The 18,334-nt window shown below is 36.8% G+C and overlaps 1 protein-coding gene across 2 annotated transcripts in view; it reads left to right on the top strand.

The window, feature by feature from the left end:
• Positions 1–17,963, top strand: part of LOC127838555 (glycerophosphocholine phosphodiesterase GPCPD1-like) — a 67,597-nt gene extending 49,634 nt beyond the window's left edge. For both annotated transcript variants that reach the window (XM_052366371.1, XM_052366372.1), the window contains exons 17-19: positions 738–873; positions 15,885–16,045; positions 17,262–17,963. In XM_052366371.1, coding sequence (XP_052222331.1) covers positions 738–873; positions 15,885–16,045; positions 17,262–17,331 — 367 coding nt within the window. In that variant the 3' untranslated portion in view covers positions 17,332–17,963. The remainder of the gene's footprint in view (positions 1–737; positions 874–15,884; positions 16,046–17,261) is intronic.
• Positions 17,964–18,334: the final 371 nt, after the last annotated feature.

An 18,334-nucleotide genomic window follows, 5' to 3' on the forward strand; every position in this document is an offset into this window, starting at 1 on the left:
AATAATCATTTCCATTATTGTTGCCCCGGGCAACATGTTGCTATATTTAAACTGCTTCTGTAGCCTTGGACAATGGCTTTCAGAGAGAGAGGTTGTTCCGACATGGCCAAGTGCAAGTGATATCCTGGGGTTCCCTGCAAAGGGTTTTCCATACAGTATTATAATTCTAAGGAGTCGAGAGAGAAAAGTTGTTTACTAGTAAAGGTGTCTCATAAGTCAAAACTGGCTGGCCTTTAATCAAGAGGGATGAAACTATAATGAACACAAACTTTATTTTGTTGCTTATATTTTATAGATAGATAGATATGCATATTCAGCTTATCATCATTAAAACAATGCAGCAATAATAAATACACATGTGTCAAAATAACAACAACACAATTTTAATGCAATCGTAACAAATATATGAATTATATAAACTTTGTCAAAATGAAGAATGTAAGCGAGGTATCTTTCTGTTAGTTCATCATAATAATAACAATAAAGCAAACATAAATACACATGCTTCAAAATAACAACAATGCAATTTTTATGCAATCGTAACAAATATATGAATTTTATAAAACTTTGTCTGAATGAAGAATATAAGTGAGGTATCTTTCTCTTTAAACAAAGTAAAGTGAATGCTTAAAATCTGTAATTGATTGAGAATTCAATTGAGTCACTAGATTTAATATACAAAATTTCTGGCTATAAACATATATATTCTCCCATGAATTTATATATTGTATTTCTAGGCTCCAACTCAAGCAGAACGTCTACCCAGTACTTTTCTTGAGTCAGGCTTGCACCACCCGCTACGTTCCCTATGCAGGTATCAAGAACCAGAGTGTCGTCATGGCAGCGGAGTTTGCCCTCAGTGCAGGCCTGCTGGTGGGTGTAGACTTTCAAGATTTTTTCGAATTAGTTATGAATTAAAATAGTAATCAGCCAATAAACTATGATTGGGTTGAATAGGAATGACACAGGGTTGTTTATTTACTGATAAACTTTATGCAGGAAACTGTATTGATGATGTCAGGCGTCAAGGGTTTTTTCTTATTGCTTATTTTATGAGTTAATTATGATGGTTTTAATCGTCTCGGGAATAACTTTTGCTTCAAAACAGTAAGTCAACGTTTAAAGTTTATTATCCCCCGCCATAGGCAGAGGGATATTGTTTTGGCGTTGTCCGTATATATATGGATAAGAGGATGACGCACGCTAAATGGCATTGTACACATTCTGTTAATAACGGAGTTATGGCCCTTTGTATCTTGAAAAAATGCTTTTTTTGTGTGTCTGGAGCCATATCTTGGAAGTGCTTTGGCCGATTTCATTGAAACTTGGTATGAGTATATATATATGGATAAGAGGATGATGCATGCCAAATGGCATTGTACACCATGTGTTAAAAACAGAGTTATGGCCATTTGTATCTTGAACAAATGCTTTTTGTGTGTGTCCAGATCCATATTGGCGGGGGATATCAATCCAACAAATTTGCTTGTTATACCCCCACAAACCAAGTTTAGGGGGGTATATAGGAGTGAGCTTGTCTGTCGGTCAGTCTGTATCAAGTGTCCGCTCTCTAATTCAAGTAGTTTTCATAGGATCTTCACCAAACTTGGTCAGATGTTGTATCTAGATGATGTCTAGGTCAAGTTCGAATATGGGTCATGCTGGGTTAAAAAATAGGTCACGGGGTCACTTAGTGCCTTTTAAACATTGAGCATGTTGTCCGCTCTCTAATTCAAGAAGTTTTATTCCGATCTTCACCAAACTTGGTCAGAAGTTGTATCTAGATGATGTCTAGGCCAAGTTCGAACATTGGTCATGGCAGGTCAAAAACTAGATCACGGGATCACTTAGTGCGTTTTAAACATTGCACATGGTGTCCGCTCTCTAATTCAAGTAGTTTACATCCGATCTTCACCACACTTGTTCAGAAGTTGTATCTAGATGATATGTAGGTCAAGTTAGAACATGGGCCATGTCGGGTCTAAAACTAAGTCACGGGGTCACTTAGTGCATTTTAAAAATTGATCATGGTGTCCCCTGGTGTTTTTTAAGACAACATGCAAAATATTCTGTGTCAATGGGGCATGTGGGGGTATTCGTCATGTCTGTGACAAAGCTCTAGTTTGTTTTTGTAACCACTTTATGGTGTATGTTGCTTGTTGTCTGTGTCAGTCAACACCACCACGTTACCAGACTTGTAGTGGTCTTGACCTGTAACCCTCTACCAACCAGATACACACTTTGATGTGTTTGTAGTCCCTTTGAAAATCTAATTTAATTCAAGACCTTTCCTGCAAGATTCAACTTTTAAGGCTTCATTTTCAACCCTCAGATACTGATGAGCAGCAAACAGCATAAAACCTGAAACAGACTGCGAGTTACTCGCAGGTTGTTCTGGTTTAATGCTGGTTGCATACAGCCATTTTCACTTTGCTTTTGAGTGGGAAAACTTTTAAAGAGACGGTTTCACACAACTCTTTCATAATGTTAGTTACATTTACGTCTGTCAAAAGGCACTGAAGCTTGGCTAAATAACCTTTTATTACCTTGCACTATGCTGTTTTAATGTCTATAAATGTTAATTCTCTCTAACAATTAAGAGCCAGTTAATTACTTTATTTATATTATTTGTTTTTTAGTCCAGTAGCGGTTTCATGGCAGGAAACTATAATTTTATCTGTCATGTGTCTGTCCGTCTATCTGTCATTCAGTTTGTCTGCAAATTTTGTTCCCACAGTTTCTCACAAACTACTGAAGTTACATAGATGTAACTTGATACACTAAAAGTGTACGGTCAAAATTGTGCGTGCCCCCTTTTTCATCAGAGGTCAATGGTCAGATTGCTGTAACCAAAAATAAACTTTTAATATAATACTAAAATAGAACAAAATGCAAATTAATATAAACATTTAGCAATAGATTTTCTGTTTGTCTGTATGCTTTTCCTTCTTCTGTTCAACCGACTGTCTGTTTGTTGTCTTCAGAAATGGAAATATTTAATAACTCAAAATGTACATATGATATTAACATCCAAACTTTGTTTTCACATTCAGTTTTCTCTTTTCTGTCAGTCTGCAAAAACTTTAACAACTAGACAAGTTTTATACTGTTTGCTGTTCATCAGTATGTCAGTGTTAAAAGTCTAATCTACTCAGAAAGGTCTTTAACTTTATTTGATTTTCTAAGTTAAAATGCATATCTGAGTGATTAAGTGTTTATACATGTTCTATACCAGGGATTGGACTCGATGTCTTATGTCACATTTTAGACATGTTCTATACCAGGGGTTTGACTTTGTGTCTTATGTCACATTTTAGACATGGTCTATACCAGGGGTTTGACTTTGTGTCTTATGTCACATTTAAGAAATGTTCTATACCAGAGGATTGACTTGGTGTCTGATGTCATATTTTAGACATGTTCTACACAAGCAGGCCTTTTCCGCTCCCTTTTGGGAAAACGCCACACTGGAATTTTAGGAGTTTCGCGTTGTGAAAAATCCCAATTTGGGAAAAAAAAATTAATCGCAAAACTGGCTCAATTGGGAAAAATAATCACATGTAAATAGTGTTTCTTATATGTATTTCAAAGAAGCAGTTAACTGGTAAATAACGACTTTTTTGTAACCATGTTATTAACATTTTACAAATTATTATGAACATTTGTGATATGTGTACATTATCATGCCTATATAATAATGCATGCATGTTTAAGATTTTTGGACTGCTTTAATACCTTAAAATAAGATCAATATCAAAGTTATTTTATAACACAATAACTAACAATTTGTTAGTTATTGTGTTATAAAATAACTTTGATATTCTTCTTATTTTAAGGTTTTAAATCAGTCCTAAAATCTTAGTCTTATGTTAGTAACAAATGAATGGATCTATAATCAATTTCAGATTAAAAAAAATAATCTTATGTCACATCTTGTTGTTGAATTTCGGAAATCATTTATAACGATCTTTGTTTATTACTATAAATATTTTTGTGAATTCTTATACTTACCTCATCCGATGTTGTTTGTTTTTCTTTTTGCTTGTTGAAAAGGGACAAAATTGTTGCCGTATTTTTCGTATTTTTTTTTCTTAAAAAAAATCAACTTTGCAATCGTTGGAAGTTGGAATTGGGATTTTTTTTCAATTGGGAAAAAAACAACCAGATTTGCATTGGGAATGGGGCCCATATTCAGACCGGTGGCATAGGGCCGAAAAGGCCTGACAAGGGTATGGACTTGGTGTCTTATGTCACATTTAAGACATGTTCTATACCAGCGGGAGGGAGGGGGTATTTTAGACATGTTCTATACCAGTGGGTGGACTTGTATTTTAGACCTGTTTAATACCAGGGCATTGGACTTGTATTTTAGGCATGGTCTATACCAGGGGAGTGGACTTGTATTTTAGGCATGGTCTATACTAGGGGAGTGGACTTGTATTTTAGACATTTTTTTACCAGGAGGTGGACTTGTATTTAGACATGGTTTATACCAGGGGAGTGAACTTGTATTTTAGACATTTTCTATACCAGGAGGTGGACTTGTATTGTAGACATGGTCTATACCAGGGGATTGAACTTGTATTTTAGACATGGTCTATACCCAGGCCTGATAATTTTCCGGCCTGGGCCGGATTTCCGGTTTTTCAAATTTGCTCAGAACCGATTTTGAGATTCACGCAAATCCGTTGAGAAATTTTGGAGGAGGGGGGGGGGGGGCGAGCTACCTTTTTACGACAAGGGTTCTCGGAGATACCTTGGAGAATCTGGACCGGTAGCCGGTAAATATACCGCACCGATCAATAGCCGATAAACGCTTATGACGTCATGTTAGTTTTTTAGGCTTTCAAGTAACTCGGATACATGAAGAAAATTTTACGGAAAATTTTGAATTTTGGCGAACTAAAACGAGCAGCAGCAAATTGTATCTTCAATCGCATTACTTCTTCAGGTAAGTTTGTTTAAATTAATATTATCTATGTAGCAGGAAGAGTTTTGTTTCTGTCTTAGACAGAAACAAGCATCCATGACGAATATGCCTACATTAATTATTCAGAAATGACATGTCACGATCATTTAAAGTTTCATGATTGACTCGTGAAAGTTTGAATTGATAATGCTATTATAGTTTTGAGAGCGTTTAATATTTGAAGAAATATAATATCAAGGCATGAATGTCATGGCTGCAGTCCCATCCTCTTCCCTTTCTCTGCCTTTTCCCTGCTTTGCTGGCCATGCACTTTGATGCTGATTGGGACTGGTCCTATTAAAACCATTTGTCCAGAAATTATGAGCCCAACAGCATCAAGTGTCACCGATAAAAACACAGATTAGAAGGGGAAGTCATGCCCAATTTTTCAATTTAATGGAAACTTTTTTTAAAATTTGTAATGGATCCGTGATTTTTTTTGTATCTGCTTAGCATAGTTGCCACTGTCTGTGTATGCTCTGTAATATATGTTTACACCTCTTATTTACTTACAAGAATTTTAGTGGATATTTCATTCTTCTATAAATGTCTAGAAACTAATTTGTATTTATTTGAAACTTTATTTTAAAGAAATTAGTGGATATTTTGTTTCTTAAAAAAATATCTGACTTTGAAGCAGACAATTCTAAACTTTTTAAATTACCACATCTGATGTTATAATATCATTCATAATAGTTTATGTATATTTGCCTTTTTAAAAGCATCGGGCCAATCGGCAGTGAAGTATTTTGCCAGAGCAGATGTACTGTATAGTCCAGTCCAGGCTATAATGGTGCAGAACATTACAAACGCCAGTGGAGAATACTGTCACATTATTCAGAGGAAGAAACAGGAGAAAGACCAGGTCAGCAAAGAACTGACCATTAACACACAAAATCCACCCTCCAAAAGAACAGCCATGGATATGATCAGCCACCTAGCTAAAAGACAGAGGCAAGACCATGTTGACAAACTTGACAGTGTACAGACTGGTGGGAACAAGGAATGAACATCAGAAAAAGCCATTTGATATAAACAAATAGAAAGATTAAGTAATCTAACTCATTTTTCAAAGGCATCATATGATTTCAAGATTCAATTAGTTTGCCATTGGTTTGAGATTGATGCTATCAATGTATAAAGTGTACATCACCTTAGTTAGTTAGTTACAAGTTTATCAAGTGTTTGAACAATTGTTGTTAAATATTGAAATAATTAGATGTTCCTGTATTCTTTATCTAGTCATTTATTGATAATGCAAGTGTTGGAAGTGTTCAGCCTCTGGACTAGTCATTCATTTAATTAGATCAATGTGCTATCGATGTAGTTATCTTGTGTTCATAACCTCAGGACAAAATGTATGTTACAAGTTTATCAATTGTTTTAACTGTTGTTGTTTTGTATTGAAATACTCAAATGTTCCTTGTCTTCTTGTTAACAACTGAAAGTCATTTCTTGATATCACAAGCGTTCAACTCTTTTGACTAGTGTTGCTTTGAATTACAACTATGTGCAATCAATGAATGAAGTGTACATAACCCTTGTACATTTCAAAAAAAGTCAATGGGTTTAACTATTTCGTTTTGTTTTGAAAGAGCGTTGAATTTACTTTGACTCTTTTTAACAAGACTTTTAATGAAACATAGCAAAGTAGCTCAAATATTAATACTACAAGTATATGCACTTAAATATTGAAATTGCTTGCATATTTATTTTTAAAGGATATGATGTACCTCAATTTTGTATTAGTCATATATTGAAATAATGAGCCTTCAGCTCTTTTAACTAGTCATGAAATGAATTGCACTCATTATGTAGCTCTGCTTCAACTCTTACCTAGGTAGTCAAATAATAAGTAAACACTGTGCAGCTATATTTCAACAAATGAAACTGTTTTAACTAGTCATATATTGAATTATATGTGTCATTGTGTATCTAAACTTGTTATGCTGTTGGTTTGAAATATACTTGAATAACTTGACAATGTGTTACTTGTATGACTTAATTATGATAGTTTAGTTTTCTTTGGGTGCAAGGAACATGAATGTTTATAAAATTTAGATTAAGTACATTGTCTTAAAACAAGTCATTTTTTGATCAGAAGTAAATGATTTCTGTTTATTTTAATGAGAGAATGATACTGAATTTATTTTTATCAGAAACAGAGCCCCCAACACCCAAAAGCAGTTATGTGCCAGAGATGTAAGATATGTGTCAGACAGCATTGATTTTCAGTATAAAATAGATTAATCATTCAGAGTCTAAAGGCTTTCTGAGAGCCTGACAAATAGGTTTTAGAATCAAAATCATTTTCGTCCGGGGGGCTTTGCCCCCCTTGCCCCGCTACCAGGGCATTGCCCCTGGACCCCCTTGGGGACCTAGGCGGCCCCCAAACCCCCGGCCATAGTTTTTCAGGCCTGGCCTTCAGCCCTTAATATCAGGCCTGATACCAGGGGGATGGACTTGTATTTTAGACATGTTTTATACCAGGAGAGTGGACTTGTATTTGAGACATGTTCTATACCATTGGGAGTGGACTTGTATTTTAGACATGTTTTGACTTTGCTACACTTCCGTTTCTCCTTAAAAACAACAAACTCATGTTTGCAATACCAGACGAGACGTTTATTTGCGGGACACTGTGCAGCCAAGTTCAACATTGAATACATACATGACAAAATTATGACTACAAAATGTTAACCGACCGGCCAGGAAAAACCAGAGACGGTTAACTCTGGAAACCTGTGCTGGTTTGCCAATTGTCGGAACATAATACAAATGTCGAGCCTCATTCATGTGTCTGGTTTCATATAAAAATCAAAACATATACAATCACAACAAAAAACAACAACAAATTTTTCTTAGCACATAGAATTAAAATAAAACCTGTCCGCACTGACTGAAGAAGCCTGGTAGAATGAACTCTACACAACATAATCATACGTTTGAGATCCTATTGCAAGACTGACCAATCATTTTATTACTGTAAAACAGTCTCGTTTCGCGTCAGACAAATATATCACGCTATACTATCGAAACGCGTGAAATAAAAAGTCTTTGCTACACTTCTGTTTCTCCTTAAAAACAACAAACTCATGTTTGCAATACCAGACGAGACGTTTAGAAAAAGAAAAAAAGCGGCTGGTGGGACAAACAAATAAAAAAGATAAAAAAATATTAACTTTTTAACATCACAATTCTATTTGAGAATGAAAATGCCAATATTTATAAGGCCAGAGCCTAAGACACACTCAGTCTCCTCTCCATGGAGTCACAGACACATCTATCCTTACTATTTTCGCTCTACCAGGGACCATGCCGTTTCCAACAACGGTCTTTAACACCCGCGTTCGCCGCGTTCGCCGCGCATGTTGCGCCTCCGGCGCGCAATGAATGCAAGCCAATATTTGCATTACCTACCACTTCTCTTAATCCAGCCGTTATACACTCGCGACTTCGGGTATAACTCAGTGGTTTGTCTTTCTGAATCAATTTTAAATTGCCTTTTGAATTATTAATAGGTCTAAACAAGAAACTATTGTCACTCGTCGATAATCCAGCAATTTATAAATATCTATTTAAAATAAAATACGGGCAAGCTGCAGTTTCGCCCTTAGCGATATCGATTTTTTCGCCGTTACGATATTGGTCAGTCTTACTTTTTCTTATGGTAATTGTAAAATATTCGTTAAAAAATTGAATATCATCACATCTCAAATGAACTAGCTAGTTAAATCATAAAAAAACATTAAATGCTAAAGATATCATGCATAAATCCCTCAATACAAGCAAATCTGTATTGTTAGAGTACTTTTCACAAAGCTCTTTCAACGATTCTAAAGAAATCGGTTCCTTGTGAGAAACAGGTTTTGACAATGTTCTTTTTGCGGATTCAAGCAAATTCATCACAAATGCATTAGCTGTAGGATCAGGGAGATTTCTAAGAGAATGAGCCCACTTAATGCTATATAAAGAAGCACTTATAACAGAACTCGATACTTGCTTGTCAATAAGATCAGTCAAATACAAAGCCACATGAATAGGAGAAGCTGGAACCGCTAAGCCGTCCTTAGAAGATATAAAGGATTTCCACTTATTAAAATAACTAAAATACTTTATATTTGTATTGTCACTTCTTGAATACACAAGTTGTCCCGACATCTTTCCCGCCAAATCTCCAAACTCGCATACGCTAATCCCGCTGTCCTGAATCTCCGTCTCAATAGCCGTCTTGAGATTTAAACCTGCAGAAATAAATGATACGTCACTCAATAAATCGTAATGCAATCAATCCAAAATTTAACGGTCTCCCATCAAATATGCCGTTCCTTCCTCTACCTCAAATGGTAATATGACCCGCTGGAAATAAAGTGAAATCATGCACAAAGTATGCTTTATCATTCCCTCCAGGAAAACACAATGGCCAATAAGGAGCCGACTTCCAAATAGGCAGCAACACAGATGCATTACACTTTTCATGTTTTATCTTAAGAATACAATCACATGCCAATCGAGGCAGGGGAACAATCCAGTTGTTCTCGCTTTTCCACTCCACACTAAATGCGTCTATAGCGGAAGTACCAGGGCACCAATATCTAGAATTAAATTTGGCGCATTTAGTATTGTAATTACATGCAAAACAATCACATGTATGTGGACCCCAAGTTGTTTCTAAATTTTCGAAAGTATAATTTTCAATTGACCAATCATCACTATCAGTGGACCTACTAAAAAAATCGGCTTGATCGTTGCTTTTTCATGGAACCCAATTTGGTACCAATATTATACCATTACTTTTACATACATCATCAACATGTACTGCAATATCTTGCTGATATGGCTTTCTACTACCTGTTTTTAAAATACTTGTTACATTCCTGTAATCGGAGTTTAATTTTACTACAGATCCTTTTACTTGTTCCAAAGAACTATTAAGCACTCTGCGTACAGCTTCAAACTCCCACCAGGTAGAACTGAGTCTTGTTTCAGACTCGGACCAACAACCCACAACATCGCTTTTGTTGTGATTCTCTACATAACCTCCAAATCCAGCTCCACTGGCGTCACAATAGACGACGGTTTGCTCATTTTCACAAAACTAATCAAATTCCTCTAATTTCCTACAATTCAGCGAACGTATGTTACATTTCCAAAATAATATCTCATCAAAAGCCTTGCTTGTCACCAAGACAGGAGCGTCCCAACTCGCTCTGGACAATACGCACTGATAAAGAGACCTTGACCTTAAATGTACAATCGGCCCTATAGCGTTTGCATCGAAATCAGCTGACCTATCAGTCTTGCAATAACACGTACATGAAACATATTTTAACCTTTAACAATTTTAGATGAAAGCTTATTTAATAAACAGACTGCGCTTTCTATATGCTCATCATTTACTCACACAGTACCATCATGCATATGCCAAGTATACCCTAACCAATCTATGCACTGCCGAGGTTCCCAATGACATTTTTCATCAGCGATTAAGAACCCAAAATTCCGCAAATCTTCCCGTATGAACCTTGAAAAGTGAGAAGCGTTTTCAAATGAATTTGAACCTCCGAGACCGTCATCCAGAAATACAACTTTTTTGTGACCCATCGACCTCCATTTTGTTGCAAGAACTCTCAAAATCTTAGTAAAAATGAAACCCGCTGTAGAGATCCCAAATGGCAACACGTTGTAAACATAATATCCTTTTCAGTTTTCGGTTTCCCAGCAAAAACCTAGAAATCGTCTATGTTCTGGAAAAATCATTATATGATGATAAGCGGATCTAATATCAAATGAAAATAAATAGTCTCCTTTACAAAAGATTTGTTTAGCAACTGATTGATCCTCGAAACAGACCTTGTATTTAAATAATTCTGGATTTATATAACGACAATCTAAAACAAGCTCGGTTTTCCGTTTTTTCCATAAGCCACAGTCAAAGGATTAACAACGGCTGGAGGTTTGTTCACTTGAGAAATTCAACCCTAAGCCAATAAACTTTCAATTTCGCTCGACACAAATGACCAATTATCATTAGCAGATTTGTTATTTGGTAAAATAACAGACCGTGGTACATCTCTAAAAGGCAACTTGTATCCATTATTCACAACATCTAATATGTACTTGCTTGCATTTGCGTTTTTCCAATACTCGTAACAAGATTTAAACCTACAGGCGTTTTTACTGATATTTTGCAATTGAATTCTACTTTTTTCTCAACCACACTAAAATAAAAATGGTTACTTATCTTGTTATCTTTTGAAACAACGGCTCCACCGTCTGGGACTACAGCCTTGCACTCTGCTCGCCAATGTCCTGTACGCCCACACCGGAAACACGTCCCAGGCCGTCTAGTCTGCGAAGCTGCTGTTGACTGATTCGATGCCGATGCTACATTGCCATCGCCTTTGACCGGAAGAACGTATGGAGAAAAACATCGTGCGCGGATCCGATGCTCTTGGCGCAACTTCCGGTCTTCCTTCTGCTGGGCTCTGTAGATTTTCTTTTCGTCATCGGAGTCCTCTGCTAATGGATGTGCTTCATACTCATGCACTACTATTCATCTATCTGATGAGTCTGCTAATCTTATAAGCTTCTGTCTATGCAATAGAATGTCCGTACCTTCTGCAATCTTCTTATTTGCGGCTACCACAGACTCGGTGGGCTGCAACCTGACGGGTTCTTGCAAAAATCCTTCTGCCTGTCTTAATTTGTTCAAAACTTGGTTGTTGATCTTGTACTGCTCCTCGTTACGCTTCTTACGAAACATGTAATTCTCGTTCCTGGACAAATTTTCTTGAACAGAATTTAACTGGGCTTGCGACAACTGTTGATTTTCACTCATTCGTCTTTCCAAACTCTCAAATTTCCTTGAAATAATGTCCTCCAAATGAGAAAGAATGTCATTCTCTTGACTCGCCATGGCTGCACGACCACGTGTAAAACGAACTGTGTATTAAGAGAAGAAAATAAAACCTGTCCGCACTGACTGAAGACGCCTGGTAGAATGAACTCTACACAACATAATCATACATTTGAGATCCTCATGCAAGACTGACCAATCATTTTATTACTGTAAAACAGTCTTGTTTCGTGTAAGACAAATATTTCACGCTATACTATCGAAACGCGTGAAATAAAAAATACCAGGGGATGGACTTGTATTTAAGACATGTTCTATACCGGGGGGGACATGTATTTTAGACATTTGCCTACTAGGGAGGCAGACTTGTATTTGAGACAATCATGTTCTTTACCCTTGGGGATGGACGTGTATTTTAGACATTTTCTTTACCAGGGGGACGGACTTGTATTTTAGACATTTTTCTATACCAGGGGACGGACTTGTATTTTAGACATTTTCTATACCAAGTGGACAGACTTGTATTTTAGATATGTTCTATACCAGGTGTGGGTGGACTTGTATTTTAGACATTTTTCTATGCCAGGGGGGACGGACTTGTATTTTAGACGTGTTCTATACCAGGTGTGGGGGTTAGACTTTATTTTAGACATGTTCGTTACCATGGGGACCGACTTGTATTTTAGTCATGTTCTATACCAGGGGGGTGATTTGATGTCTGATGTTTTGTTTTAGACATGTTCTTTACCAGGTGTGGGAGTCGAACTTGTTTTTTAGTTATGTTCTGTACCTTGGCGATGGACTTGTATTTTAGTCATGTTCTATACCAGGGGGTTAACTTGGTGTCTGATGTTATATTTTAGACATGTTCTATACCAGGGGAGGGGGCAGATTGTATTTTAGACATGTTCTATACCAGGGGGGGGATGGACTTGTATTTTAGACATGTTCTATTCTGGGGGGGGCAGACTTGTATTTTAGACATGTTCTATACCAGGGGTGTTAGTGGACTTGTATTTTAGACATGTTTTATACCAGGGGGGCAGACTTGTATTTTAGATATGTTCTATACCAGAGGGTAGACATTGTGTCTGATGTCATATTTTAGACATTTTCTATACCAGGGAGGCATACTTGTATTTTAGACATGTTCTTTACCAGGGGATTGGGCTTGTATTTTAGACATGGTCTATACCAGGGGAGTGGACTTGTATTTTAGACATGGTCTATACCAGGGGGATCGACTTGTATTTTAGACATTTTCTATACCAGGTGGATTTGTATTTTAGACATGGTCTATATCAGGGGGATGGACTTGTATTTTAGACATTTTCTATACCAGGAGGTGGACTTGTATTTTAGACAATCACATGGCCTATACCAAGGTGATTGACTTGTATTCTAGACATGGTCTATACTAAGGCGATTGACTTGTATTTTAGACATGTTTTTATACAAGGATAGTGGATTTGTATTCGAGACATGTTCTATACCAGGGGGTGGACTTGTAATTTAGACATGTTCTATACCAGGGGACGGACTTGTATTTAAGACATGCTCTATACCAGGGGGGGACTTGTATTTAAGACATTTGCTATACCAGGGAGGCAGACTTGTATTTGAGTCAATCATGTTCTATACCATTTGGGGTGGACTTGTATTTTAGACATTTTCTATACCAGGGGGGCGGACTTGTATTTTAGACATTTTTCTATACCAGGGGGACGGACTTGTATTTTAGACTTTTTCTATACCAAGTGGACAGACTTGTACTTTAGACATGTTCTATACCAGGGGTGGGTGGACTTGTATTTTAGACATTTTTCTATGCCAGGGGGGACGGACTTGTATTTTAGACGTGTTCTATACCAGGTGTGGGGGTCGGACTTTATTTTAGACATGTTCTTTACCATGGGGACGGACTTGTATTTTAGTCATGTTCTATACCAGAGGGTTGATTTGATGTCTGATGTTTTGTTTTAGACATGTTCTTTACCAGGTGTGGGAGTAGAACTTGTATTTTAGTTATGTTCTGTACCTTGGCGAGGGATATGTTTTTTAGTCATGTTCTATACCAGGGGGTTAACTTGGTGTCTGATGTTATATTTTAGACATGTTCTATACCAGGGGAGGGGGCAGATTGTATTTTAGACATGTTCTATACCAGGGGGGGGGATGGACTTGTATTTTAGACATGTTCTATTCTGGGGGGGGGGGCAGACTTGTATTTTAGACATGTTCTATACCAGGGGGGTTAGTGGACTTGTATTTTAGACATGTTTTATACCAGGGGGCAGACTTGTATTTTAGACATGTTCTATACCAGAGGGTAGACATTGTGTCTGATGTCATATTTTAGACATTTTCTATACCAGGGAGGCATACTTGTATTTTAGACATGTTCTTTACCAGGGGATTGGGCTTGTATTTGAGACATGGTCTATACCAGGGGAATGGGCTTGTATTTAATTTTTAGACATGGTCTATACCAGGGGGATCAACTTGTATTTTAGACATTTTCTATACCAGGAGGTGGATTTGTATTTTAGACATGGTCTATACCAGGGGGATGGACTTGTATTTTAGACATTTTCTATACCAGGAGGTGGACTTGCATTTTAGACAATCACATGGCCTATACCAAGGGGATGGACTTGTATTTTAGACATGGTCTATACTAAGGGGTTTGACTTGTATTTTAGACATGTTTTTATACAAGGATAGTGGATTTGTATTTGAGACATGTTCTATACCAGGAGTTGGACTTGTATTTTATACATGTTCTATACCAGGGGATGGACTTGTATTTAAGACATGTTCTATACAAGGGGGGGGGGACTTGTATTTAAGACATTTGCTAAACCAGGGAGGCAGACTGTATTTGAGACAGTCATGTTCTATACCATTTGGGGTGGACTTGTATTTTAGACATTTTCTATACCAGGGGGGGCGGACTTGTATTTTAAACAATTTTCTATACCAGGGGACGGACTTGTATTTTATACTTTTTCTGTACCAAGTGGACAGACTTGTATTTTAGACATGTTCTATACCAGGGGTGGGTGGATTTGTATTTTAGACATTTTTAATGCCGGGGGACGGACTTGTATTTTAGACGTGTTCTATACCAGGTGTGGGGGTCGGACTTGTATTTTAGACATGTTCTATACCATGGGGACGGACTTGTATTTTAGTCATGTTCTATACCAAGGGGCTGATTTGATTTGATGTCTGATGTTTTGTTTTAGACATGTTCTATACCAGGTGTGGGGGGTCAAACTTGTATTTTAGACATGTTCTATACCTTGGGGACAGACATGTATTGTAGTCATGTTCTATACCAGGAGGTTAACTTGGTGTCTCATGTTATATTTTAGACATGTTCTATACCAGGGAGGGACGGACTTGTATTTCAAACATGTTCTATACTGGGGGGGGGGGGGGTGGACTTGTATTTTAGACATGTTCTATACCAGGGGGGTGGGTGGACTTGTATTTTAGACATGTTTTATACCGGGGGGGGGGGGGGGGCGGACTTGTATTTCAGACCAGGAGGATGGAGTTGTATTTTAGACATTTTCTATTCCAGGAAGTGGACTTGTATTTTTAGGCATGTTCTATACCAGGGGGGGACGGACTTGTATTTTAAACATGTTCTATACTGGGGGGGCGGGGGCGGACTTGTATTTTAGACATGTGTTATACCGGGGGGGGGGGGGGGACTTGTATTTTAGACATGTTCTATACCAGAGGATAGATATTGTGTCTGATGTCATATTTTAGACATTTTCTATACTAGGGAGGCATACTTGTATTTAAGGCATGTTCTTTACCAAGGGTTTGACTTGTGTTTTAGACATGCTCTATACCTGGGGATTGAACTTGAATTTTAGACTTGTTTTATACCAGGGTATGGATTTGTATTGTAGACATGTTCTATACCAGGGTGATGGACTTGGACTTTCGACATGTTCTATACTGGGGGGGGGGACTTGTATTTAAGACATATTCTATTCCAGGGAGGCATACTTGTATTTTAGATATCTTCTATTCCAGGGAGTTGACTTGGTGTCTGATATCCTGGTCAATGAGATGTGGCTCATCCAATACATCAAGGATGCAGGCCTCGTTCTGTTTGTGTGGGGAGAGGGCTGTAACGACAAGTCAGTCATACAGAAATTCAAGGACAACAAGGTGGATGGGGTGATATATGACAGGTAAGAACCAGGGCCATGTATTATCAAAGATCTTATGACAGACGTAAGTTATGACTGAGTATTCAGCTGACACGATATAAGTAAATGATTAAATTTTTCTTGAAAAACAGGAATGTGGTAAAACTTGAAAGATAATTTATCGAATAACTGAAGCAGACTCATCTTTAATACAAATGTAACTTATTTATCAAACTTCGTAAAAATTGGCATCATTACTTACAGTTGTTGTGCAGTAATTGCTTTTATTTAAGACATAATAATGTTTCCATATGAGTAACTATTGTTTGTCATGTTTGTTAAATTTCAGCAGTTGTTTTACCTTTTTATGCCCCGGTAGGGTGGCATATAGCAGTTGAACTGACCATCAGTCCGTCTGTCAGTCCGTCAGCCTGTCAGTCTGTGTGTCCATCCGAAAACTTTAACATTGGCCATAACTTTTGCAATATTAAAGATAGCAACTTGATATTTGGCATGCATGTGTATCTCATGAAGCTGCACATTTTGAGTGGAGAAAGGCCAAGGTCATCCTTCAAGGTCAAAAGTAAATAATTCAATCCAAGGGAGGTAATAAGCTTTAAAAGGGAGATAATTTCTAAACCTGCCAAATGATATATTGAAATTTTATTTTAAAGTAGCGCAATAGGGTTATTGTGTTTCTGACAAACACATCTCTTGTTATATTTATTACATGCCTTTATTTCAATTATATACTGTCACAATTTTGATGTTATAAACACTTAACACTAACACAAACATACTGTTACATTCTCATGATTTGAAAACTAAGCTTTAATTTTTAAGTGTTAATCGGCCAATAAACAATCATGGGTTGTATTAGAATTACAAATAGTTGTTCATTGGCTTACTGTATAAACCTTATGCAGGAATATGGAATGATGATTTAAGTCTCACAGTTTTTTCTTCTCGCTTATTGTTTAAGTAAATGATAGTATTTTAAGTCATCTAGTGAATAACTTTTGTTACAAAACCGTATATAATCTTTTAAAGTTTATGTTCATTTGTCAATACTTTATGATGTTTGTTGCACGTAGTGTGTATCAATATAAAGTCAGCTCAACTTATGACAACCATGTTACTGGTACTTTCAAATTTTGTTCAAAATTCTACTTCCATTTGTTCACAATACTTGTTTACTTTTACACTTAAAAAAGATATTGGTCACCGCCTAGTCTTTAATATATTATCACCCTTTCAGAATCGACTTCTACAAGACCGGTGAAAAGGAAAGCATTTTCAAAATAGAAGAAAGGCAAAAGTGCAAGTAGAGGGTGTGGTATCTGTCTGAGGAATCTCACAACTCAGGAAGGGAATCTCTCAACCAAATGCTTTTAGTTTAGTACATTTATTGTTGTAATAGAGACATGGTTTTATTGAATGGTCGAGTTACTCGCAGATTGTTCTGGTTTTATGCTGTTTGCACATAGCCATTTTTACTTTGGCTCTTAGTGGGAAAGCGTTAATCTCCTGCTGAGGTAATATAGATGTTGTTGTTTATAATGCTGCAAACATGCTTTTAGTGCTTTAAGTTATTGATTTTGTTGTAACTTATTCAAGTTATTTGATATTAATTATTTTTTAAATTAACCATGGTGAAACATCAAAAGCCTTATTTCCTCATTTGTACTTTAGAGGTTCAATGTTATTTCTATGTTCTATTAAGTATTTATTAGTTATTAGGTATTATTAGGTATCATGTATTTATTTGGTGCTTATGTCTTTGATAACTTTTCACAGAGCTGGCGGCTAGCCTAGTTGATATTGCCCTTAACTGTCAACCCAAAATTCCTTACTTCACCCCTGGTCTCTCCATGTAACCTGTGTGTGATTGAGTCACAGCTTTTTATCTGTTTGATATGAGCATGTTGGTATCATTACATTAAAGGGGCCTTTTCACAGATTTGAAGTTTGTCATTAAATGCTTTATATTGATAAATGTAAACATTGGATCTTAAAAGCTCCAGTAAAAAATCAAAAATAAAATTTAAAAAAGGAAAAAAAGTAGCCGGTACCAGGGCTCGAACTAGTGACCCCCGGAGTCCTGGAGTTAGTCTGAAGTAAAAACGCATTAGCCCTCTCGGCTATTCCACCGGATATGCACAGTGCAAGTATTTTATACCTTATATAAGCAATCTTCGTAGTTTTGAAAATTTAAACGACAACAACAGAATTCTCCAAATTATTCAATCTTTTCGCGTTGCAATGCTTTATAATTGTTAGGGTTTCAAATCGTCAAAAGATACATATAATGTATGTATTGGACTATGGTAA

Source organism: Dreissena polymorpha, chromosome 7 (assembly GCF_020536995.1).
Source record: "Dreissena polymorpha isolate Duluth1 chromosome 7, UMN_Dpol_1.0, whole genome shotgun sequence".
NCBI classification, from domain to species: domain Eukaryota; kingdom Metazoa; phylum Mollusca; class Bivalvia; order Myida; family Dreissenidae; genus Dreissena; species Dreissena polymorpha.